The following is a 26,262-nucleotide window of genomic DNA, read 5'->3' as shown; positions in this document are numbered from 1 at the left end:
TGGTTTCCCCCATTTTTTGCAGGGTGGTCTTAAGCCCCCAGTTGAAGAACCACAGGAGTGCAAGGGTTTTACTTCATCCTCTGGCTAACTTAACTTCCCATTACAAAATTTCTTCTGCAGCTTCAGACGCTCTTTGTTAAACTCAAATACATTGACCATTTAAGTACAAAGGGTGATACTGAGCTCATTAGCATCAGTTCTCCAAAATCCATATTAATGTAACTGGGAACAATGGCTAGCATTCTGGCAAAGTTTGTTGCTGAGTCCTAGTTTCAAAGCCAAGATCCAGGTAATCCATGTAGTGCATTTAGCTTCCAGGAGTTTTCTGCTGATCATAGATTTGTTTTTGTTATACAAAGCAAGCACATAAAACTGTTACGTTTTTCCCCCCAGTGCTATTGGAGCAAATCCTCTGTACTGTGATTGTAACATGCAATGGTTGTCCGACTGGGTAAAGTCAGAATACAAAGAACCCGGTATTGCACGTTGTGCTGGTCCTGGAGAAATGGCAGATAAACTACTTCTCACAACTCCATCTAAAAAATTTACTTGCCAAGGTACTGTTTTATGTTTTTTATGATGTGAAATTTTGAAATTTTACAGTGGAATAGTGGAATTGTGAAATGATAGAATAATCCCATACTTTCTAAAGATATTCATCATACCATCTTCACTGTTGGGTCCTTTGTCATGGGCAGGACCAAGGTGGATATTCCTCATACTCAAAGTTCTAAAGCCATTAGTTCCAGCAAAGAGCATCTCAACCTACACAGCATAAATTCTTGTAAGTGTCCCAATTTCCACTTCCTTTCTGACAAAAGTTGTAGAAGAAGCTTCTCTGGTTCACAGTGAAGTATTATCCCAAATTGCATTGCTACCTGTCCCAAACTGACACTGTTATAACTCTTATCTTATTAATCAAAGAATATAGTTTCACTAACCTCTGGTGCTTCATTCTCAATATTTCCAGCAAAACTTGTAAACATTTCCATGATTATTAGGTCTATGAGCCTTGCAGTTTGTGCTGCATCATAGGAACTGCCAGACTGGATTAGATCCAGTATCCTGTCTCCAGCAGTGGCCAGCACCAGATGCTTCAAAGGGAGGTGCAAGAAACCCCACAGAAGAGAAATGTGGGGTAATTGCCCTCCATGATGGTCTCATCCTATTCCCTAATAGTTTAGAGATTGTTTTAATGTTTTATCTCCTCACCAATACTCTTTTTGTTCACATTAACTGTTATCACTCTGGATGTTGTTGTTATCCATATAGCAGTTCAGTCTTTTTTATGAATCTGACTAAGTTTGTGGCTCAAAGGTCTTAGGCTATCCTAATTCTTGGCCCTTATGTGAAACAGGACTTCTCTTATTTTACATATTGGTCTTTTCTTTTCTTAAAACTTTTAAATGTGTAGAGCACTTTTGCTGCTCTCCCTCGTCTTTAGATTCTTAAAGTTAAATACTTTGGTGCACCCAATAAAAAGAGCCATAAATATGGGATTATTAAAGTGATCCTGCCTAAATTGATAACTCCTCCTGAGATGCTTGATAAATGTGAGCTCAGTTTTTCCATGCAAGGCTATTTTCTTGTGGCAGTGACTTAAGCTTACAGACTGAGTGAGCTTCAAGCTCTATTGACTGATTCACCTCTTAGCAAATTCTTCAAAGACATGGTGGTGCTAAAGATGCATCCTACATTCTTTCCTAAAATAGTTATAGAATTCTACCTTAGTTGATCATCAGGACATTTTTCTTTTTCCATTTTCCAGCATGCTCACCTCAGTGAGGCTCTTTTCCACAAGTTGGGTGTTGTCGGAAGGTCACTAGGCTTTTAGTAAATTAAAGCTATTAGAAATCTAACCTGTTTGTGTTGAATTTTACACTAATTCATTACACTTTGCTGTCCCTAAGATAACTATTACTCTATGGTCATGTCAAGGCCGGTTCTTTATGAGACAAATCTGCTGCCACAAACAAATCATCTAGTTCTGACTAGGAGATTTGCAAACCATCCACATGGATTTCTCTATACACATTTGTGAAGCATTATTTCTGACATGCTTATAACTAGACAGGATATGAGATGTGCTGTACTACTAAAACAACAAACACTCTTTCCAGGCTTTGTTTAGAGGGGTAGGGTATGGGGGGGGGATCTTTTTCTCCCCCCTCCTTTTACAGTTAATTTTGTGAGGTTTTTTAATGATCTCTGTTTAAAATAAGAATACTTTAAAATGTATGAAGTGTCTTCTCTCACACACTCACTCACTATATATCTAGATCTATTCATCTTTTAGTGTTACTGTTCAAGGTATGCTCATCTTGCTTGTACTTTCTTCTGTTCCCTATTGCAGCTTTTCCTTTCTTCACCCCTGCAGGTGTATTTATTTTATAGCAAATTTTCTGGAGCTTCTTTATCACTCAAGAGTGGGGATCTGTTATGATGGGTGTCTTTAGAATTACTTCCCCGCAGCTGCCATTCTGTGAAGATGCACATGATAACAGATCACCAGTCATCACCACCCTCCGCAATGAGTTGAAGGCCCTGTAACACATTTTGTCTTTATTATTCAGGGTTTTTTTCCCATTCATATATAAGTAATTTATCCTTCTGCATAGAATGCATCTGGCAGCAGGGACATTGGGAGGAACATGTGTTCTGTACAAGAATTTGGAACTTTGAAGTTCAGGGTTTCTGCTTTGGTCACATGTAGGTGCACAGACCCAAGAATGGTAATCTGTTATAATGTATGTATTCAGAGAACAAGAATTGCAGGTAATTCCTTCTTATCAGTATTTGGATTGCTATTGAAAGCAAAATGTATTGTTGTATTGTTGAGGTTGGTTTATGTAACAGCTAGTTACTATCCAATGGAAAACAACTCTTCCAGTGAAAATCCCTTCTGAGTGGTAAACGTTCACATAAATGAATCATTGGAAGCTGATGAATTATTTTTTAAGTTTAGGGACCTCTCCTGATTACATTTTTCCTTAGGCTATTTTTCCCTAGGATTTTTTTCTAGTTTTTATTTTTATACATACCTCTAACAGACTCTCAATCTTTTACTTTTGGCTTTTCACAATCCATGCCCTGCTTCTAGAGATTCCAGGGCCTTGTGGTTTTCTCACACCAGGTAAGGTTGTAAATAGCCCTTGAATGGGTTATCTGGTTAAGACTAGACCTTCTGACCTTCCCTACATGTACCTCAAGCAGACTTCTTTCCTAAAACATGCATGTTTACTGTTTGTTTTCCCCCCTCTTTTCTTGGATGAGTTTATGGGTGATACTTTGTTATATGTTGTACAATATCACTATATAAATAACCTTGGTATCCTAAATAGCCTGTTGTATTAGGATTGAAAATTAACTACCTTATTGAAATGATGGTTACCACTGCAGTGTGATTGCATTGGCCTGGAGTTGGTGACTTTAGGAACAACTTTTGTTGAAATGTAACTCAGTGTGGACATTTAGGATTAGGTCATATATTGGAGATAAAAGGACCTCCTAGGTACAAGTTAAGTCAGGGTTAAAAAGAATTTATCTTCCAACATATTTCTTTGTGAGCTAATTTTGGTTTTGTTCATATTATTTTTCCTTGAATAGACTGTAAGTATCTTACATGCTCGGTATTCTACATTATACAAAAGCCCCTCAGTATTTAATAGATTTATTTGGTGAGTAAAGTATATACGCATACTGTGGGACTTTTATATAATGTACAATACTGAGCAGTAGCCTATGGGCCTGATTCTTCTTTACATGAAGCCCCCTTTACACTTGCAGAGAGGTTGTGAAAGGGCATAGTGCAAATGAGAATTGGGTCCTAGAGCTACCCCTTCACTGCTGTTATGGTTTACAAAGTAAACAAACATCTGAGAACTATTTAAAACATGTCAGCTAAGCAACAGAATGTAGAAAGATATATCCTTTCTTTCTCTGTAGGTCTTGCCTAAGACATTCACATTATTTATCTTAACCAACCTTTGTTTTATTTCCATTTATATCTACACACACAGATACTCTAAAATGTTAGCTCATGTTTACATTAAAATTTAATGTGGGCACAAAATATTTTTAAAAATAATGTTATTTGAGCAAGAGTTGAATTAAAAGTATCTGAAACTTCCCCTTCTTTTTTGTAACCCTATAGCTTTAAAAAAGGTGAATCAATTTTTTCAGTTTGAAATAAGTATTTATAATGCAAAATCAGGCACAACTTTAACTACTGTCTCATTGGGACGTAGGCTTCTACGTGTCTAAGTCACTTTTGAAATTGTAAGTTAGGGCTTGTCCACACAGTGGGGTAATGCATTCTATGGGGCTGTGATTTATAAAACACACTAATATGTTGTGAATTAATTGGTCTGTGTAAATCCTGCTGGTGTTCACCAAAGTTTCTCCAGTGTGCTTTGACATAGTACTCTTTCAAACCAGCATGGTCTGTATGGACCAGTTAATGCACAACAAAGTGTATTTTAGAAATCAGACCCCCGTAGAATGCATTGCCCTGCTGTGTAGACAAGTCCTTAGGCTCCTAAAACAGTTAAGCACTTTTGAAAATGTACCCAAGATAGATGAAAGGAGCAGTAAAGAGAGGAAACTGAGAACAGCATAAAGGAGGAGAGCAGGAGGATATAAAAGAAAAGTGTAGGATTTGTTTCTGCTCCCATTGAATCAGCAGGAATAGGAGCAGGACCTCTAGATGTGGCCTTAAAGGTGACAACTGGCATTTATTTGATTTGTAATAGCCTTCTGTAAATGAGATTTTATTTACTTTTTTTACTCACACAGTGTTTCTATCCTTTGAGCTGGATTCACATTATACAATGAAAATTAGAATGTTGGATTCTGTCTAATTAGGGTAGGGTAAACTGGCTTACATAAAACGAGCTGACAGAAATTTCACCGAAAGCTCAAAACACTTCTTGAGATAATTAAAAAATGGTATTTCTTCTTTTTCACACACTGTGACACTTACTGGCCTTAGCTGCTGTTTTGATATTTCCGATCCAACACTACAGATTACCAGAAATCTCCCAAAACAGCCTCTTCTCACAGGATTTCCATTTCGATTTTTAGATCAAAGAACTTCAGAGAAGAATCAAAACTATAGATACTATTTTTTAAATTTTAAGATAACCAAAATTGTTGACAGTAAGATTTTGTTACATAAGCAGGAAAGGAAAGTGTGTCAGATATGTAAGATATACAGCAGAGATGAGGAAGTAAAAATTAAGTGTTACAGCACAGGATCATAAGTTACCAATTGCTTTTTTTCAGTACATCCCACTTTCGCCATATTTGCTTGATTTAACCATCAAGTCTTTTGACAGTCATTCAGGCAGGACTTTTAAGATAATTTTATGGCATTTGTTTCAACTTGCATAGCTCTGTTGTTTGTCTCTTTAACAGGAACTTTAATTAGTTTTACACTTCTTGTTGGAAATAAGGTGATGAGACAAGAATGGTCAGTGATCCATATACAGTTTGTGTCATTGCTAATAAACACCACCTCTCCTTACTGTAGCTTATTTTTATTTTTATTTCTTTACATTGTCATACAAGCTCTGGCATAGAAGCACACCAACGCCAGCAGTTTTCAAAGTAAACTTTTGTCAGCTTCTTCTGTGCTAGAACACTCTACAATATCTTTATGATGGCATAGCTTTTCAGCTCCTTTCCATAGATGTTTTCTTCACTATAAAAAAAACCTCCCTATTTAACTCCCCCCCCAAAAATGTTTGATTATCACACAGGTTGGCAAGAAAAACCATGGAGTGTGATTTGTAATGTATTTACTATTTGGTACAAACAGCCTTCCAGTGAGCTATTTTAAATGATAAAATTCTCCAGCCTTATGCCCAAAGTCATCTTTGAAGTGTCTTTGATTCGCTGGCAAAGCTATTGTTAATATTAGATTTTTTTTCCTCCCCCACATGAAAAGTCTTTGTATTTTAGGTGATTTTGTGCCCACCAAGTTTTCCTTTAATGTTGACCTAGCACCCACAAAGATGTGTGTTCAGCTCTGCATCTGGGTTAGCCAATCCTGCATTACACCAAGGGAAGAAGGCTTCCATGTCACATGCCAGAAGGGCCAGCAGCAACAGACAGATTTAAACAACTCTCCTGGCCTGGTCCCCAGCCAGCATCTCTTCCCAATAGTTTCAGTGTGAAGCTATGGCATTACTCAATGAAAGTTACTTATGCAGGATGTTTATTGCAAATAGCGACAGGTTGAAGATTAGCAAATGAAAGTTGTGTAAAATAATATTGGGAAGGAGCAGTCACATGTCAACTTGCCTTCTTTATTGCAAGGCACCATCGATGTTTCAGGGAATTTAAAAAAAAAAAATGTTTCTTTTTCAGGATGTTCCACCCAAGCAAGAAAAGATTACTTTTTGCCTGTAACAAAGCAGCTGAATATAACTGTCCCTCAGCTGCATAATAGAGATGAGGAAAGACAAGGTGTTTTTGGCTTCCTACCCTATTGAGATGTAGAGTATTTTACAATTTTCTACTTTCCTCTGCTTATTTGTGACTTTCAGAATAACAAAATATTCTTATTTTCAGCTTTAAATTTTTTTTTACCCTTTGTGTGGGACTAAAAAGGAAATAAGACAAATGCAAGCCTCGACTTTACAATCGCAAAACTACGCATACAAGCACTGAACTAGCTTGCCCATTTATAAAATTGCTTATTAAAAAATACTCCTCATTATAAACATCTGCTTCATAATAACTATTTACTGGTCAAGAGCACACAGTAATCCAACCTCACCATAGGAAAACACATAAAATAATGCAGTAAACCAGCCTTAGGATTGAACAGCCACATGTAAACTTAATAACATAGGAAGCTCAAAAGTTTTGGTGTTTAGTTTAGATTAATATCAAAACGTGGAGGGCCCCCTATGGCTCTCCATCCACATGCAGTCCTCCTCACCTCACTTAGACTCTGAAACAGACTCTTCTTTACCTACTGTTGTTAACTTGGATAGTGAGGAGAGTGGGCCAATGGTTGGCTACACTTATCAGGCATTCTTAATAAATGACAGACCCAGTTGCCCTTCTGTTCTCTTTTGGTCCCATCTCCCACATGGGCCTACGAAGACAAACCATGGGTTAGGCTCTGCTAATTGGACATAATGAAAAAATAGCCTGTGACTTCAATCATGTAACAAAAATCCAGCCCACCCAACTCATAACTAGAAAATGAACCATGGGAAAAATGTGTTTTGAAATTTTCAGGCTCCCAGTTAATTGTTTAAATAATTTCTGCCTGGTTTAGATGAAATTTTTTCTACACAAAAAGAGTTACAAGAAAAGGTACATTTTTGAAGACGCTCCAAAAATTCAAAAAGGGCAACTGTGAAGTATTTTAATATTCTGGGGAGTACACAACAAATTTCTTAGCTGATTGACTTTACAAAACCTCAGATTTCATAAGTATTAGTTGCTCAATTTTGTTAGTGTGGACTTGAATACACAAACTAACAAACAGTGCTCACCTGTATTGCGGGGAAAGTGAACAGAAGCATGGACAACAGCTCCAATCTGAGTCAGTAGGTGTATGCATGCGGTGACAGTGCAGTCACATTGCTTGTAGGTTCATCACATGCACGAGTGTCCACAATCTCAAGCTGCACATAGACATGGCTTTCTGTAGAGGAGGGCTAGAATAGAGGGCTGTTCACTTGGAGGCTTCATGGAGGGTAGGGTGGTAACATCATTCTATGACCGACCTCTGCGCTGTGGTCCCATGATACCTCTATGCTTACGCAACCGGTGATAATTTCACTTGCTGAGCTTGCCAGTAGACCCTCCAGGTGTACAGTCAATATGGTTTAAAACAAAAAACAAAATGGAAAACAGCACAAAACAAACACCACTAGGGACAAGTCTGAAAACTGTGACATTCTGGTTTTAAGAGCCAAATGAGCTGAGGCTGTGTTGTTCATTTCCGTCAGAACAGAGTAGGGTGTGAGGATGGTAGATGCAAATGATTTATTTAATTTTAGAGTTGGGGAGAGAGGAGGATGAAATAGTTCAGTGGATGTTTTTTCCCCTTAGTGTTGGAAAAGGAAGGATGAAGGCCAAATGTTTTCAATCTTGATTTAAAAAAAAAAGTTAAGGCTAGCCCTGCATATGGAATATGCAGAAATACCAGGATAAATAGAAAATAAGCAAATTAACACAAGTTTATTGTCAAAAATAAAGAAATGATGAGAGATGTTAGTTTCTGACTAACAAATGTGTATTTCCTTTAAGGGCCTGTGGATGTTAATATACTTGCAAAGTGTAGTCCCTGCTTATCAAATCCATGTAAAAATGATGGCACTTGTAACAATGATCCTGTTGACTTCTACAGATGTACCTGCCCATATGGTTTCAAGGTATGTACTGGGTGGTGAGAAGAGAGTTGAGGAAAATATAAGCTTCATTGTTCTCCCCACTCATGAAAAGAAGTCTCTTTTTGCTCGCTTCCACCAGTCTTTTTTGTTTTATTTTATCTTTTATTTTGTTGTTCTGTCTGCAGGGCCAGGACTGTGATATTCCAATTCATGCCTGCATCAGTAACCCTTGCCAACATGGTGGAACTTGCCATTTAAAAGAAGGAGAAAAAGATGGATTCTGGTAGCGGTTTTTTTCATCAATAAAAACAAAAGAAAAGTCTACTGAGATTGAACTACTTGTTAAGGAAAACTAAAATCTTTTGGCTATTAATCTTTGGATCCTAGAGAGTAATGAGGAGAGGAGATATTTGTTGATAAATACAAAACCACAGCAGTAGTCTTTCAGGGCTTCTGAAGTATTAGGAAAAAATTCTGTCCTCAGAAAGCTTAAAGTGCTTTAAAACTGTTTAAAAAAAATGTGATTAGTCAAGGCATATCAGGGTAAGACAACATAGTATTGACTCCATTATGTTAATTAATAGCTAGCTAGATCCCTGCTGAAAAAGTCTCACAATTCAGCTGCTGTTGTGTGTATTACTTCAACAGACAGCATGTAAATGATAAGTTGTAAATCCCAGTGAAACAGAAAATTAATGATTCATTCCAAACCACTATGCCAGTAGATAAACATGCTGTGAGCATTTTAAATCTTGAGTTATTTAATCACACAGTACAATTACTCCAGATGTACTTCATGAATTATGAAATATAGTTCTTTATTAAATGACTAATAATTTCACATTAGAATGCTAATCTACTCCTCAAGCTTGTTAGAAATGCCACTTTAAAAAGAAATGCTCTTTATTCTGCAATTCATTAAGAAATTATCCCTATTTATATATCCAAATTCTGTTCCAAGATTAGACTCTTTCCAATTAAAAATTAACTGTATACATTTTAATATCATGCCACAGTCATGTTTTAATTAGAATCTAAAGGGACACAGTCACAGTTTGAAACCTCATAATTTGACCTATCTTTCTTCTTTTTTAATATTGTGTGTTTTCAAAGTCCAATTAACAACATAATCACAGTTATGGGTGCAATATAAAAATAATAGCTACATTGAATTATATCAAAAATATGTGTCAAGTGTATGTGTGTTTGTGTATATATATATATATATAAATAAAATATGTTTATTTTATTTATTATTTGTTTTTAATATGCTACATGCTGTGAAAACATGCATAAAAGAAGGTACAATCTCTGCCTTGAAGAGTTTACAGTCTTGATATATAATATAATGATGATTTATTTATTATGTATTACATTCATATATATTGCATATTAGACTCTACTCCTGCAAACATTTACATGAGTAAAGTTAAGCATGTGCATAATCTTTGCAAGATAAAGGCCTTATATGTAATAATGTATTATAATACTTTGGCGATATTTTGTATGTTTTAAAAAATCAGTTTTAGAGATCAGCACTCATAAGCAGTCCTATAATATAAAGGTAGCATGCATTCAATAGAAGAACATAAATGGGGAAGGAAACATTTAGTTTTGAAATGCAGGGGATAGGTCTATATTTAATTAAAATTATTTTCTGAAAAATACTGGCAGTGTTATACAGTTAAAAAAAAATTAAGAACACTCTTACATATGATATAGTGCTTAATAACTAATGTTATAATTATGTGTTTAGTTGTCTGATCTCCCCTGCTGATGATTCACTATAAGCAAGTGTATTTTCTGTGTTACAGGTGCACTTGTGCAGATGGATTTGAAGGTGAAAACTGTGAAGTGAATGTTGATGACTGCGAAGACAATGACTGTGAAAATAATTCTACCTGTGTAGATGGAATTAACAACTACACTTGCCTTTGTCCACCTGAATATACTGGTAGGAATATGAGAGAAAACACAGGCAATTTAACACTGATTGTAAATGAATAGTCTTATGCTTTAAAGTTTGTGGATGAATCCTGGCTCCACTGAAGTCAATGGAAGTTTTGCCATTGACTGCTATGGGGCCAGGATTTCACTCTGACTCTTTTATTTGGTTTATTTGGTAAAATGTATAATTACAAACAAAAAACAACCACCAACACACCACGCTGCATCAACACACTTTTTATGTTCATTCATTGATTTTTTTGTATTAACAAACAACATTTTGAAAGTTAAAAATCATTCAAATTTTATTTTAATTTAAAAGATAAAATTGTCTTCACGAGCACTAAGGTCCAGCTAAGCCCAGTGGAGGACAGCCAAGGAAAGAAGAAAAAAGTAGGAGCTGTACAGATCTAAGATCAACCCTTATGGTTTCCTTCCTTCACCTCCACAAAACATTAACTGAGCAGAGAGCTCACACCTTGCCAGAACAGAACAGCGGTTGTGGCAAGAGCTCCCCCTACACTAAAACATAGTGGTGACAAGGGAATGTAATCTATCTCCCTCTGTTCTCAGCCCCAGCATGCACACACACACGTGCTCCCCAGTAATCTTTTCTTGTAGCTGTTCACCTGTCAGTGTCAGTTGGAGGCCAGGTATAAACCATTCCTTTCTCATATAAAGGGTGGTTACTCCAGTTTTATTGCTGTAGTCACTCTTACAGACTCTGTGGCCTCAGCTGGAAAGTGGGAATGGAAGATCCTGAAAATCAGGAACTTTAGAGAACAGGAAGCAGGATATTTTATTTATTGAGATGCATTCACTGTGTATCAGTAAATTGCTAGGTGCATATACAGCTTAAATACATAACTCATAATCAAACACACAAAGTATTTAAAGAACTGCCCTGACCCCAGAATAAACTCCACTCAATCGCCATATCCCATAATCCCACTTGGTCTCCCTGCCCCTAAGAAAAAACATGAGAAAACAGGTGAGTCTTGCAGCATGCTGTAAAAAGCACTAAATCTAGGCTCTGGTGGATGGCTAAAGAGGAAAGTGAATTCCAGAAACAAAGGCCCTCACCAAGAACTACCAACCCTCTTCTGTGTAAGCCAGGGCAATATTAACTTGAATGCCACACCCCCACTGAGTGCCCATACCTTTAGGCTTTAAAAGTTAAAGCCAAAACTTTAAATCTGCACCCTGGAAATCAACTGGCAACATATGCAGGTCACAGAACTCAGGGAAATGTGTTTTGTGCAAGAAATACCACTTACAAGTCAGTTAACTGCATTCATACACTATCTGCAATTTCCAAATGACTTGGTGGTGTGGCTCCATACAGAGTGAATTACAATAACTGAAATAGCAAAGGTATGAATAAGTATGGTGAGGTCCACATCTAAAAGAAAAGGACACAATGTTCTGTTAAGTACAAATGACAGAACACTCTTTTGCCATTTGCTACTATCAGTATATCTAGGAGCAACTGATGATTCAAGAGAATCCCTAGCTGTAAGTCTTAGAAACAAACGGTAGCCAAACCCCAGCCCGAATAAGGGTGCATATATAATGTCTGGCATTTTTCCTGTAATCCTTATATCGGTCTTATCTGAGCTGAGTCTTAACCAGCTAGCTGTCAGCTATTTTAAAATCTCCATTAGCCACTAGGTAAGTCATTCCACCGCACAAGTAGATTGGAAGAGATGGAAGTATAGAGCGAGGTGTCATTAGCAAACCATTTTCTGCATTAGCTCTTTTGAGGTTTTGTATATCCATGGAAAAGGTTAAGACCTCATGTGCATGAGCTTTTAGCTCTAGTAACTTTGTAGCGTGTTACCAGTGTTTTGGTTTGTTTTTGTTTTGTGGCTTTTGTCTCAGACCTGTCTTTTCTCCAGATAGGTTAGACTGCTCCAGTCCTGTCTGCTGAGACAGGAACGTCACAGGGCCATAACTATTTTATGAACATCTTTAGCATTAATAAATAATGTAATAGCATAAAATTATTAAGTATATTTTTATACAATTTCTGTCCTGCTTTGCTTTTTAAGTATCTCTGTGTATACGTGGTTAGGGAAATGTAATGTAACAGATTGGGAAGTGAGAAATCTTGGTAATGTGTTTTTATTTTAATTTTCTGTTGCAGTTGTTTGTTTTTTAGTCTGGTGGCAAAACACCAGAAAACAGTACTGTAAAACAAAAAGGCTGACTTGTCCTTGGGGAAATGTCAGGTAATTACATTTCTGTGGAGGGCAGCATTCTGTCCTTGGACAGAATGGCTCTAAGAAGAAAACTTTATCCTGGTTTCTCTAAATCAAAACTTTGATTTGGTTCTGTTGTTGCTTTAAGGCTAGTTTAAAGAAAAAAAAATAACTTTAACTCTTACAAACAATTAACTCTGTTTTCAGAGATGTACTGTATTCACAATTCCTGTTGATGTCAGTGGGAACTGTAGGTTCTCAACATCTCTGAAAATAAGGCCAAACAGTTTTATAAGGTCTGTAGGATTAATTGTATTGTATTTAGAGATTATGGTCAAGTTTTTAAAATACTTCAGTACTTCTCAGGCTTTCCTCATCCTGTCCCTCCCCCCAAAATACTTTCTAAATATATATGGCCAGATTTGCCTGGTATATATAACTCTATACACCGTAAAATCAGCTACTGTGATTTCACCCAATGTACAATGACTTCACATCCTGCCTTAACTGACCCTGCAGTTTGAAATAAATAAGCCTATCATGTTATAATTATAACTTTGTACAGCTAACAAACCATGTCAAGATCGGAGAATGGGGAATGGGGAAACAGTAGTGTAAAATAATGCTACAATTGGTTAAAGTCACAAATTGTTTTTGATTTTTTTGTTCTCTGCCTGATTCAAAGGTAAGTAACTAAATCTCAGTCTAAGTAACTCAATCTGCATGAAGAACTTTGTAAATTTCACGTGCAGCAGTCTCTACATACTGCAGTCCATTGTCTCCCACAGTTCTGGATATCTGGGCAGCTCTCCTCTCTCGGCAGCTTCACAGAGGCAGATCAGTGTTTGGCATTGCACTCTCTGGCCATGCTCCACCCCTTCCACTCCCCCTTCAGCTTGCCACCATATTCTTCGTGGCAGCAGACAGTGGCAGTTTTTGTTGCTCACACCCTCACTCTTCTGTTTTTTATCTTTTTCTGCCTACTTTTTGGGCAGTGGGGAGCGGTGCTCTTCCTCGCCAACATTCCTCCTCCTCCCTTGGTTGGTTAGCCCCTCAGAGATTTAACTTTCCCTGAGTCTCCACTTCAGCATCTCCCTGCTGGGTCCTCTGCCCCTGTACAGGCAAAGCAGAACAGCCAAGAAAATATTGGGTCAAATTGAAGCACTGCTCTGTCTGTGAGGCAGCTTTTCCAGGCTTGGCAGACAGTGAGTTGTGTCCAGTCTGTACCCAGACAACTGACTCCAACTCTGTTAGGTCCTGGGGCTACCAGTCGGACAGGCAGGTTGGGTCCCCTACCCACCCAGGCAGACGCAACTCCAGTGGGGAAAATGGACCAGGAATCCCAGCAGGGTGAGGCTCCAAAAGTGATGAGGACCTTGACTGCTCAAGTTGGGGGTAAGTCCCAGGGAACCCCTTCAGAACAAAGTGAGGAGGCTTGTAGGGCCATAAGTCCTTCCCCTCACCCCCATCTGAGAGTGAGTCCTGAGTGCCCTGGAGAAAGAAGCAGGGCATCTAATCAACTTCCTTCCCTCAAAAGCCAACCAGGAGAGGTTGGACAAGAAGTCCCACCGTCCTGCTGGGGAATGGGACTCAGCAGGGGAGGATTCTGAATCAAACCTCTTGTGGGGGCTTCAGGCCCTAAGGAAGGCAAGCTGCAAAAGGCCTCACCAAAGCCACAGCAGAGCTATTACACTCCTGAAACAAGCTAAACAAGTTAAAAAATGTCAACAGGCAAAAAAGAGAAGGAAAAATCACACACACACACACAAAAAAGATACGAGCAGTGATGAGCTGCCAAAATCTTAACAATGGGTTCCCTATAAAAAGTTCTGATTTAAGGGATATGCCACAGTATGTATTTTTTGTACCTTTCTCCATAAGAAGTGGCAATGCATTGAGTTATTAGGAGTCATACTTAACAATAAAAAATATGTCCGTATTTTCCCGGACGGCGATTTAAGAACCAAAAAGCCTGACATGTATGTTAACCCTACCTAAAGTTTTTTTTAAAAAAAGATGGGCCTGAACTAAATTGAGCTCTGTTTCACATGTGTGGGTCCCCGCCAGATGTCCCGATTTTATAGGGACAGTCCCGATGTCTGGGTCTTTTTCTTATATAGGCTTCTATTACCCCCCACCCCGTCTCAATTTTTCACACTTGCTGTATGTTCACATGTGTGGGTGTGCACAGGTGTGGGTCCCAGCTGCTCCAGTGGACGTGGGGCCGGCTGCAAACAGGGGCGTGTGGCAGGGCTAGCTGGAGGCAGGGGATGTGGGGCTGGCTGCGGGCAGGGCAGGGGGTGCAGAGCTGGCTGGAGACAGGGGTGTGTGGGGCTGGCTGGAGATAGGAGGGTGGCTGGCTTCAAGCAGGGGGGTGCGGCAGGGGTTGGCTAGAGACAGGGCAGGAGGTGCGGGGCTGGCTGCAGGCAGGGCAGGGGGTGCGGCAGGGGCTGGTGCGAGCAGGGCAGGGGGTGCAGCAGGGGCTGGCTTCGGGCAGGGTGGCGGGTACTCACGGGGAGAGCGGCTCGGAGCAGCCCGAGCAGCAGGATGCAGCCCAGGCCCAGCAGAGCAGCCGGGGACCCACCAGGCAGCAGCGGGAGCCCCAGGGCCAGGGGTCGGGAGAGCAGCAACAGGGCCCGTGCCTAGGGCCAGGTGGCGGCCCACATGGCTCCCGCAGCGCAGTGCCCCCGGCGGCCGGAGGAGGAATTACATCACTTCCCAGCCAGAGCCCATCAAAGCCGTAGCGCCCCCTCGCAGGAAAGCGGGTTAACAACCGGTTCGAAAACTGCTTTAAAATTTAACAACCAGTTCGCGCGAACCGGCTCCAGCTCACCACTGGATACGAGTCCTCTGTCTTCTTTTCCTCCTCATCCTCTTTCCGCTCCTCCACTGGGGAAGGTGAGCAGTCTGGCTTTGCATCCAAACAGGAATAGGGGGGGAAATACAGCAAAGGTTTTTTGTGTGTTTTTTTTTTTTAAGAAATGTAAAGCTGCATGCATCAAGGCTGTTCCATGATTCAAACCAACCTGAGCAGTCTCGTCAGAGTAAGCTTTAGAGTAAATTTCTTGTCTCAAAAGCCTTCCCCAAGGCAGCAATACCTCTTCTTTCTTCCTTCAAGGAAGTGATTAGGGATGAATGGAACAAGCCTGATAAGGACAAGCACATTAACAAGAGCGACCTCAGGCTCTATAACATTCAAGAACCTAAAGGCACTATTGTTGGCTCTGTAGCATCCCTCCCCTGGGATGATTAGCCCCAAGGATCCTATGGATAGAAAGATGGAGGCCATTCTCAAAAAGGACTTTGAAGCCTCCTCCACCACTCTCTGAGCGTCCTAGCAAAGCAGGTAGCTGCAAGATCTCAAAGCCCTTAAGGACAGAGATCGTCCTGACTTTGGATCCATTTTAAAGAAAGTCTCCCTAGCAGCAGCATTTGTAGCTGGCGCCTCAATAGATGCAATGAGCTTCTCAGCCCGAGCCATGGCCTCTAGTTCAGAGCCATACACTATCTATGTCTCCATCTCCGGACAGTTGATACTCTGTTAGTTTTTTGCACTGCCAAATTTATATGCTCTCTCCTTTTTGGAGAAAATCTGGAGAAGGTGGTGGCTGACTGTGGCAAAATCCAAACAATCTCTCCCTTCCTGACTACGTGCCCCCAGGAGAGAGTTTAGACTGGCCTTCAGACAGAGGCACTCCTTTTGCCCCTCATCCTCACACAGGTAACAGCAAAGGGACAATAGATTCTCCAAGGGAAAACAGTGAAATTGAGGTCCAGGGGGAAAGCCTAGAGGGATCTCAGCACTTCAAACTTATTGTTTAGACATTTGGCCTCTCTTCAACCAATCCATTCACGAATCCTAGGAATGCAAAGAGATCAAAATACTTCACAAGGGAGGCAGACCCTTGAGCCATGGGGACAGACGCCCTGTTGCATAGTTGGCTGCAGGGCCTACTATGTGCATTTCCACCCTTCCCACTACTGGGAAAGGTGGTCTAGAAAATAAAATGAGAACAGGCGATGGTAATTCTTATAATTCCTCATTGGCCAAGGACACCTTGATTCTCAGACCTCATTTAACTGGAACTCCCACACCAGCTTCCGTGGAGAGTGGACATCCTCTCACAAAGGTCCTTTTCTTCATCTGGACTCAAAATGGCTTCAACTAACAGCAACGCTATTGAGAGGGAGGCGCTGGAAGGTCTTAGTCTGCCGTCTAGAGTCATTAAGGCATTGCTTTTGGCTAGAAGACTATAAAAATACTCCTCTGTCTGGTCAGATTCTACAAGTGCACAGCACAATGCATATCCTGGAAATCCTGGAATCCTAACCATTCTGTACTTCCACCAGGAAGGCATAGAAAGAGGCCTTCAGCCCAGTACCATTGTATGTCAGGTGTCCACTCTTAGTAGCGTGCTTATTCGCAAGATCCTCGGGCTCTCTGGCAGAAAATTCACAGATAGCAAGATTCCTTCAAGTAGTCCAATTAGCCAGATTAACGGTCAGATCACTTTCCAGAATGGAACCCACCTCTGGTTTTGAGGACCCTGGTAAGCCATCTCTTTTGAGGAGCCTTTGACTTCACCGTTGGCCTTTTATTTATCTGTTAAGGCTTGTTTCTTAGTAGCTATCCAAGCTTAGATATCAAAAGAGCCTTGAAAGTCTATCTCAAACATATAGAGTCCATGAGAAGATCGGACTCTCTATTCATGTCCTTCCACACAAAATGCCAGGGACTTAGAGTTTTCAAGTCCTCCATCACTAGATGGATTAGACTATGTATTGTGGAAGCCTATACATCAGTGTTTCCTATACCAGAAGGCATCAAGGCACAATCCACGAGATCCTTAGCAACCTCATGGCGGAATGAGCAAGTGCATCCATTCTGGAAATTTGCAAAGCGACCACTTGGTCTATAGCTAATACCTTCATTAAGCACTACAAGGTGGCCTATCTATCTTCCGCAGATGTGTCCTTTGGCAGAAGGGCCTGCAGATGGTGGTCTAGAATAATATGGACCTTTGAGTGAGCTCATAAAAAGGCGGGTATTTCTTTTCTACCAACCTCTTCTTTCATAACCCTCCCTATATCTGATCACTGCTCACTACTTCCCAGACGTCCAGAATTGTGGGAGATGCCGGGCTGCAGAACGGAAGTTTTCTTACCAATAATTTCCTTTCTGCAAGCAGCATCTTGCACAATTCTGTGCACCCTAGATGGCTCATGAGCCAAGGATCAGCCATTAAGTGGAATCATTACCGTAGGACAGTCCTTCCTGATCTAATGTACATAGTTGTTTCATTATCTCTGGAATATTTGTCAATAATGAGGCTATGCACATTTCACAGTTTGGGAATAACTCATCTGGTGGCAAGCAGGAGCAGAGAAGGCCTGGCCAGAGACTGGTTCACCTCTGTGAAGTTGCAGAGAGAGGAGATTAGCCCAGAATGTCCAGAATTAGAATTGTGGGAGATACTGCTTGCTTAATAGAAACAGTATCATTTTTTTTTTAAAGGAAAAAAAAACTATTAACAATGTTCCAGGTGTATTTAAAACATTTCTCGGTAGTGTTTGCAATTCAGGCCTTGCAGCATTCTTCTAATGTGTGAGAACTGAAAATTGAAATTGACTATAAACAAAAGTGAAACTGACTAATCTGTTTTTATTGTCCTCACTGGGTAAAATGCCATAAGTAACCATAGTATAAACAGTGACAAGTGTAAATCATTTTGTTCAAATTATATGTATTTTAGTCATCTAAACCATCATTAACACAGAAAAATAAATTTCTTACAAATATTTTGATAGTGTTCTACTAATCAGAACTAGCTGTAAAATCAATTGAAGTGAACAGTTACAGGAATGTAGGGTCAGATCTTCAGCTGGTGTAATACGCCCTAGATCACCATTGACTTCAGTAGAGTTTACTGATTTACACCACTTTTTTAAAGCTTAATTCCTTCCTTCTCTAAGACTTAATTAGTAGTTTGGGTTATATTTTTCCAATTAGATGCTTGTGGTTCTTGTTCTGTTCTATTAATTCTTGGATCTGCCCGTGTTGAAGATTTCATGGTGCATGGCAACTGAATGTGGACTTGCACCATGCCAGAATATTTTTTGAGTGAATGGCTGTCTGTAAATGCAGTTTAATATTTCTACACAGGATAAAGAAAATGTTGTTCGGAATTTGGCAATCTAAAATGTAATTTTTTCATGCTTGAGTTTATTTTTTGGGATGGTAGGCGTGATAGGATCTCAAGATTATCTCTGAAACAGCAATTTCCTGTATAGGTAAACTTTCAAAATACTGTGAAGGGTGTTCTATCTCAAAACCTGTCAATGTGTGCATCTCTCCTGCCACATTTTGAATATTGATATCTTTGTCTAACAGTTGGCATGGAATTGAAAAACGTGCTGTGGCTTTCTTAATAGTCACAATTCCATATCTGCCAAGTTAAGATTGTGCTTTGCAGTTAACACTATCATCACAGTGTCAAAGACAAGTATGGTATGTGTGTTGTACTGTAAACATTCTTAAGATGTCACAGAATGTAACCTTGAAACCCACAATAAGCACACAGGATCAGAAGAGACCTGGAGTTGCTGATGAATAACATGTAAAGTTGCTCACATTATGTCCTGCACTCTTTAACTTTGCCTTGCTCTCTTAATTATCATCTCATTTTTATCCTCAAATCTAATGACTGTCAGGTCATTACATGTACATCCTAGAAATTAAAATTGATCATTTCTCTTGTTCATTACCATGTCATTAGAACACATATCTCCTTGGTCTAGCAGCGCAACTCTTTCTATGCCAGCAGTAGCACATACTTCTTACTTTTCTTGTTTGTTTTGTTCTGCTGTAGGTAAAAAATTGAAGCTTGCTTCACTTTGCTATGCAAACCTCTCTGCTGCTATAGTTGTGCATTAGCTTAATGTGCTGTTGTATTACAATGTAAAAAGTCTCTTGTCTCTTCTGTCTTTGTCACTGCAAGCTGCTAATCTGAATGAAGTGGAAAAAGGTCAGTTGTCTTTTAAGCCTATTTTCACTTACCTTGGTTTCTTGCTTTTCTTTTCTTTAAAGGTGCATGGATTTCAGTGTATGCACGTGATCAGAGAAATGATATAGTTAACATTTAGCAAGCTTACCCTAAATCCTCAGATCAGGCATTTTACTGTTTCTCCATACATGTCAAATGAATGCTATTAAAGGTAAAAATACAGCTCTTTGCACAGAAGACAGTGATACAAGAACAGACCATTAACACTGTAAACATTGTCTTTTTCAAATATACTAAAACTTACCATATGCATCCTCTCTGGTGACCAATAAAAATGGCTTGCTTTACAGAGATGGTCTCCTAATAAAGCTTGTACCCAACAGGTGTAAGACCTACTTTGGTTCTGTTCTAGTGCTTTCTAGATTCTAAAATACCCATTTAATTTTCTTATATGAATTGTCCTGCTAGACATTAGGTTGTGATGTCCTCCTGTTTATCATTGTAGTGACCAAGTGTTACAGCACATACTGCATCTAAAAAAAAATCACACAGTGATATGAGGCTGTGCAACAGAGAAAGTTAATGGAGATATATGCAGCCTTAATTTTGAGTAACCTTATGTTTTGGGTTTCTGTCAAAACATTAATGTCACTAAAACACAAGGTTGATTTAACCCAATAATGGAAGAGATTCTAATCCATCATTTTGAATTACATATTTAGATCAGTTCCTAGCACTGGTATTTCATGATTAATTTTAAGTAGCTGAAGGATATGCCTGTTTTTCCTCCTCCTCATTTCCTGTCCTCTTTTGATCTTTTCCCCCCACACAGTCTGCCCCCATCACAGAAAATCCTCCTATAGAGAGGTGAAGGGTGGACTGAGTCTGTTAGTGCCATTCTTTGAATGGGTGGGAATGGGTCTTTGAAAAACAACATAAGATACTCCTAAGGATTCAGTTTGCTGCTCAGAAACACACTCAGATCCTAAACCAGGAATGGGCAAACTACGGCCAGGGGGCCGCATCCAGCCCGCCAGACATTTTAATCTGGCCCTCAAGCTCCCACTGGGAAGCAGGGTCTGGGGCTTGCCCTGCTCTGGCGCTCCAGCCGGGGAGCGGAGTAGGGGGCTTGCCCCACTCTGCATGGCTCCCAGAAGCAGCGGCATGTCCCCTCTCTGGCTCCTATGCGTAGGAGCAGCCAGGGCGCTCCACATGCTGCCCCCGCCCAAGCACCATCCCTGCAGCTCCCATTGGCCGGGAACTGCACAGCGCCGCCTGGCCGCGCCTCCACATAGGAGCCGGAGAGGGGACATGCCATTGCTTCTGGGAGCTGCTTGAGGTAAGCGCTACCCAGAGCCTGCACCCCTAACCCCTTCCTGGACCCCAACCCCCTGCCCCAGTCCTGATCCCCCTCCTGCCCTCCAACCCCCTTGGTCCCAGCCTGGAGTACCCTCCTGCACCCCAAACCCCTCAGCCCCACCCCAGAGCCTGCACCCCCAGCCAAAGCTCTCCCCCCCCCGCATCCCTGCCCCAGCCCAGAGCCCCCTCCTACACCCTGAACTCCTAATTTCTTGCCCCACCACAGAGCCCGCACCCCCAGCTGGAGCCCTCACCCCCTCCCACACCCCAATCCTCAATTTTGTGAGCATTCATGGCCGGCCATACAATTTCCATACCCAGATGTGGCCCTTGGGCCAAAAAGTTTGCCCACTCCTGTTAACTCTCACCCTCATATAGTAGCTCATTGCTCTATGACCACCCTGCCAGGCTGGGGTACAATTGCTTTATTTTATTATGACTAATAGTGTGCATATCGTTAGGAAAGCTAGCTACCATTCAAACACAACACCACTGTTTACAAATAAATCCATCATCTTATTTTTAATGTTGAACCAAAACCAAACTGCACTGACTACTGAACTAGTATATGTAATTTTTTTAATGAAATTTGCTTTATAAGTGTGCAAAGTACTTTTGTTACACTCACTGAATTCTTGCAGCATAAAGTATAAATGATCTGAATTTTCTTTCAGAACTTTAAAAATATCAAAATGTGAATTTTTTTGTGTTGATGAAAAACATAGTTTAAAATGGAGTATAAACTGTAGATGTGCTACTTTGCACACAGGGTTCCCAATTCAAGTTTGAATGGATATTCCCCTTGTATAATTATGTCTCCTCATTGAAATATCTATTTTATATGAGATTAAAAGGAGAAAACATAATCAGAAAAAAGGTTGTAGTTATTGGAAATGTGTGAAACAAGTGAACATCATAATATATTGTAATTAGTATAACCCACACAATCAAATTATTAAAAAGCTCAGGGGAGGTAAACTAGGATTCAAAGACAAAATTAAGCAGGTGTATAGAAATGTGATGCATATTTTATGCTACTTAGTTTACTAGTGTATATGAAAGTGCATTTAGCTGATCATAAATTACTAGCAGTATAAGTCTGTCTGTTTATTGCAGAGGCCTTGATATCTTAATTGTTAATTCAGTAAGAAAAAAAAGGAATAATAGAAATTAAATATTTCTCTCAGTTTAATGAAGTACTACACCAACCAGTTATATAACCTGATGTACACATTTCCAAATATATAGTATTTACACAGCCCTAGTGGTAACGAGTAAAAATTTTAATGCATCTAATGCACCTGGGCACCAGTTAAATATGGTTCTTAAGCACATGCCTGACTTTAAGCACCTAGGTAGCCCAATTTAAGTGAGAGGCATATCAGTTTAAGTCATGTGCCTAAGTACCCTGCTGAATCAAGGCCTTGGTATTGTGACTTATGAGAGTTTAAAGAGAAATGCTTTTATTACTCTCACCCTGGGTTGCTCCTAATAAAATATTCCAGTTAATGTAACTATTGTATCTCAAACAATTGTAAATTATTATTTGAGCAGTGTGATCATTCCACTAATTATGATGCATTTCCACTCAAGATTAAAAGCCGGATCCTGAGAATGTACACAATCCTTGGTAATGTGATTAGATTCATTGACTTCAGTGGGCCTGTTCCCATGAGTACTGTTTGGTATCATCAGGCCATAATTCATTATTTTTCTGCATGATGTTATATATATATAGGTATTGGCAGGTAAGGACTGTGCAATATATATATATATATATATATATTGCACAGTCCTTACCTGCCAATACCTATTGTTGTTATTACATTAAACATTGTAATAACTAATGTCTCAGTCTTGCACTGGGGATCCACTAGCATGGGATGTAAATGAACGGAATTCCACTGGTATAAAATTGGAATAATGCAGAGGTGAGGCAGAGTCAGAAATTATATTTAAAATAATTTTGACAATCTGATTTTCAGTGGTTTACAATGGGACTTTAATACTCTGAGTTGTAATCTGCTTCCTAATGCCACTGAGAATTTTGTATTTTAATCTTAGTTAAAACAACTTAAAACTTTGTTCTTTTGTTTTAATTGGCATGGTGGTTACAGTTTCATTTATATTATGCTATATTTTCCTATTCATATGCCAAGTACTTTAATAGTTTGAGATGATACAGTACTTAGATTGTGTACAGTTTGTCAAACTCTCAACCTTCCAGTTTAACACCATATAGTTTAACTAGAACTAACATTCTCTAAAACAATCTGTTTGCTGTATGAATCAGATGTAGTTAATAACTAGTGACTTCAATCAAAAACATGAGGAGGAAAAACTGTTTAACTTTCATGGAAAGTAAAAAGACTGCAGAAATAGACTTACAATTTATGGTGGCCTAACACAGAATAAAAAATAATCTCACACACACACACATTGCTTTGGAACACTGTATACTTTGTTATGGTGATTAAGAAAAAAATAGTAGTCAATTTTATTTTGACTATGTTCCTGGTTTGGATTTTAATATCCTGTTTGCCTTTGCTGCAGTGCTGATGGGTTTAAGAATATTTCTGTAATACCTTCAGATAATTTTCTTGGTTGGTACTTTGTCAAGTTATTTCATTTATAATTTCATTTTCTGTTACACCACCTCCCAACTCATCTGTAAATAATGTAGTAATTTACACATACAATTTACTTATCCAGTTATCCAAAATAACAATAATAATGATCTAAATCCTTTTGAACGTGATTGTATTGTTCCTCATTATTATATTGCTACTGTTTTTAGCTTTAGAAAAGCTGGATAATTGCTATTAAATATTCTCATTCAAGTAATTAACATAAATTATAATCTAGCGAGGACAGAAAACTAATATATAAGTCTGACCAGTTGATAAACTCTTCCCACTAGATAAGCAAGGATCACCTATGGTAAATCAACCATCTTTAATATGTTGTTTGACAGTCCAAGTGTATAACATCCATTTTAGCTAACAAAAATATCTTTGATGAACTTTTAGGCCTTGTTCTTGAAATAGGATCTGTTAGCTTGGTCCCCAATGCCCACATAGAATCCCATTTACTTGAGTGGAATTCTATTGGAGGATTGAGGTTGAGCAAAATAATTAAGCAACATATCTGATGCATAAAATGATGTTTCCTGTTCCTAATTAAACTGTGGAATTATTTTATAGAATTGTTTTTGATATTTTCTGCAAAACTGACTATTTAAACTAATTAATCTCATTGCTTGATCTTCTAAATGATTTAGAAAATATAACACTTGTTGTATAGCAATTTTCTAGTCTTTAAGAATCTGATCACTTGACAGGGAACTTATGAAAGTCAGTTATCATTTTACTAAATGGGTGAATGAGTGGATGACTGTACACATGTAACATTGAAGTGAAACTTTGTTGAATTTAAAGATGCACAGTAGTATCACAACCATTTTTCTTACCTGAAGTATGTTTAAAAAAACGGGAGCTACAATTCCTGATTTAGGTGGCTTTCCAAAATTTTCCTTCCAAATAAAGACAAAAGACATAATCTGCCATTTCTTTTTGTAGGTGTTTCACTTTTGTCACTATCTCTTCCTTTTTGTAAATTAATTTTCTCCCTTTCATCTTGTCCATACTGATTAAATTCTGGAGAATTTAGAACTTCAGTCTTTGTCCCTCTATTTACTCTCTTAGGAACAACTTTTCAGAAGTGTTCTTCAAATCATTACACCTAAAAAATTTGCTACTAAGTTTTTCATGCTTATTCTTCAACAGCTACAAGGTTTTTTTATTATTTAATTTTTAGTTTATTTTTTGTATTCATTTATATTTTGGGTGCCTACAACTGTGCTTATGCAAATACTTAGATGGGCAGTTAGGCATTGTATCTCTTATTTATTTATTTTTATGTTTTTTCTCTTGTATATATGTAGATGCAAAAACAACATTTCAGGAGTGCAAATTTTGGAGGCCACTCTAAGGCGTCTTTGAAAACTTTGTTCTTAGTTCGCTTCTCTTGTCTGTAAATCTTTCAGAGTATCCATGGTTGTTTTGATCAAATAGACCATATTTACTCAAAACCTGGCCTTTGTTCATACGGTTCTTTATGTTCTTTCTTCACCACATTGGCCACAGGATTTCCACTTCCTTGCTGTAGTGCAGTATTTCCCTTCTTAGATTACCTATTAATGTACTGTTTGAACTAAATATTTCTGTCTGGACTGACTTCTTGATTTACTTAACAATTTTGTCCATTTTCCTCATTGGGTTTTTGAAATAAATATTTTCAAAAATGTAAGGAAATATTTTCCTTCCTTTCATACTCCCAGAACACATTATGTAGTATCCCTTCAAGTCAACAAGAGTCAGGAGACCTTTTAATTGGACAATAGGTTCATACCCCAGTCATTGCACCTTAGACTGCACTCTCTATATATTGTGCAAAGCTTCCATAAAAAAAAAAAAAAAAAAACCAAACTTTTACCAGGTCCTCAGAAGTGGTTGCTGATGTTTTCAGACCATTTGGCAACTGTAGGCCCAGATTCTAGCAAAGTTGGATTGATCTTATATTTTCAGGCGAAACAATACAAAACTGTATTTGCAGCTGAGTTTCACTTTTGGCCTCCACCTTCAACTGTACCCAGTATCCACTGGCCACAGATAGAGGATGGAGTTTTAAACTCCCTTATCCGTGAGGGATATTGGCCTTCTGTGTAGTTTAGAGCAAACTGGAGCCATTTGCCAGCTGACAATTACTAGAGTGCAGTATACTCTTGTCATGCCCCCTTTACCTCAGTATACCCTCCACGTCCAGATCTAGAGGGTTAGGAGAATTGCACAGTGTTAAATTCCTGTTCCACAGAGAAGTCTGCCACATTTGGCAGTCCCCCAGGCAATTTAAAATGTCAGGGCCAATGATAATATGCCAATAATAATGCAGCCTTTGGCACAATCTCTAACCAGTGGAACAAGCAATACATGTTCGAAGAAGTGGGGGGTTTTACCCACGAAAGCTTGTGCCCAAATAAATCTGTTAGTCTTTAAGGTGCCACCAGACTCCTCATTGTTTTAGTGATAATGGAATTATTGTCCATGTTATATCAATGTCAATTAGACAGGATTTTTCTAGGTATTACGGGTTTTCAATACTGAATTATTTCTAAGGGTCCTTTGTGAAGTCTGTAGGATTCCAAATTTTGTCAAGTTACTTACTGACTCTTGGGAGCTAGAAAGTCCCCTGGTATTCTGGAGCTGGGATTGCCTTCTTACCTCATTAGGCATATAGTGCCTGATACTGAAAGTTTCTGAAACCCTCTGGTGCATGAGTAAGAAGAAAATCCAACTTGGGGGCATTTATAGGAGGTTTTGTACCTGAATCTTGTGAATA

At 39.0% G+C, this 26,262-nt stretch overlaps 1 protein-coding gene across 1 annotated transcript in view; it reads left to right on the top strand.

The window, feature by feature from the left end:
• The window catches only part of SLIT2 (slit guidance ligand 2), a 419,446-nt gene that overhangs the window by 362,947 nt on the left and 30,237 nt on the right, over nucleotides 1–26,262 (top strand). The window contains exons 25-28 of the mRNA XM_065405536.1: nucleotides 394–557; nucleotides 8,272–8,396; nucleotides 8,540–8,637; nucleotides 10,169–10,308. Coding sequence (XP_065261608.1) covers nucleotides 394–557; nucleotides 8,272–8,396; nucleotides 8,540–8,637; nucleotides 10,169–10,308 — 527 coding nt within the window. The remainder of the gene's footprint in view (nucleotides 1–393; nucleotides 558–8,271; nucleotides 8,397–8,539; nucleotides 8,638–10,168; nucleotides 10,309–26,262) is intronic.

This window comes from Emys orbicularis, chromosome 5, assembly GCF_028017835.1.
Source record: "Emys orbicularis isolate rEmyOrb1 chromosome 5, rEmyOrb1.hap1, whole genome shotgun sequence".
Taxonomy (NCBI): domain Eukaryota; kingdom Metazoa; phylum Chordata; order Testudines; family Emydidae; genus Emys; species Emys orbicularis.
The sequence above is the reverse complement of the archived record's forward strand: the minus strand, read 5'-3'. Positions and strand labels throughout refer to the sequence as shown.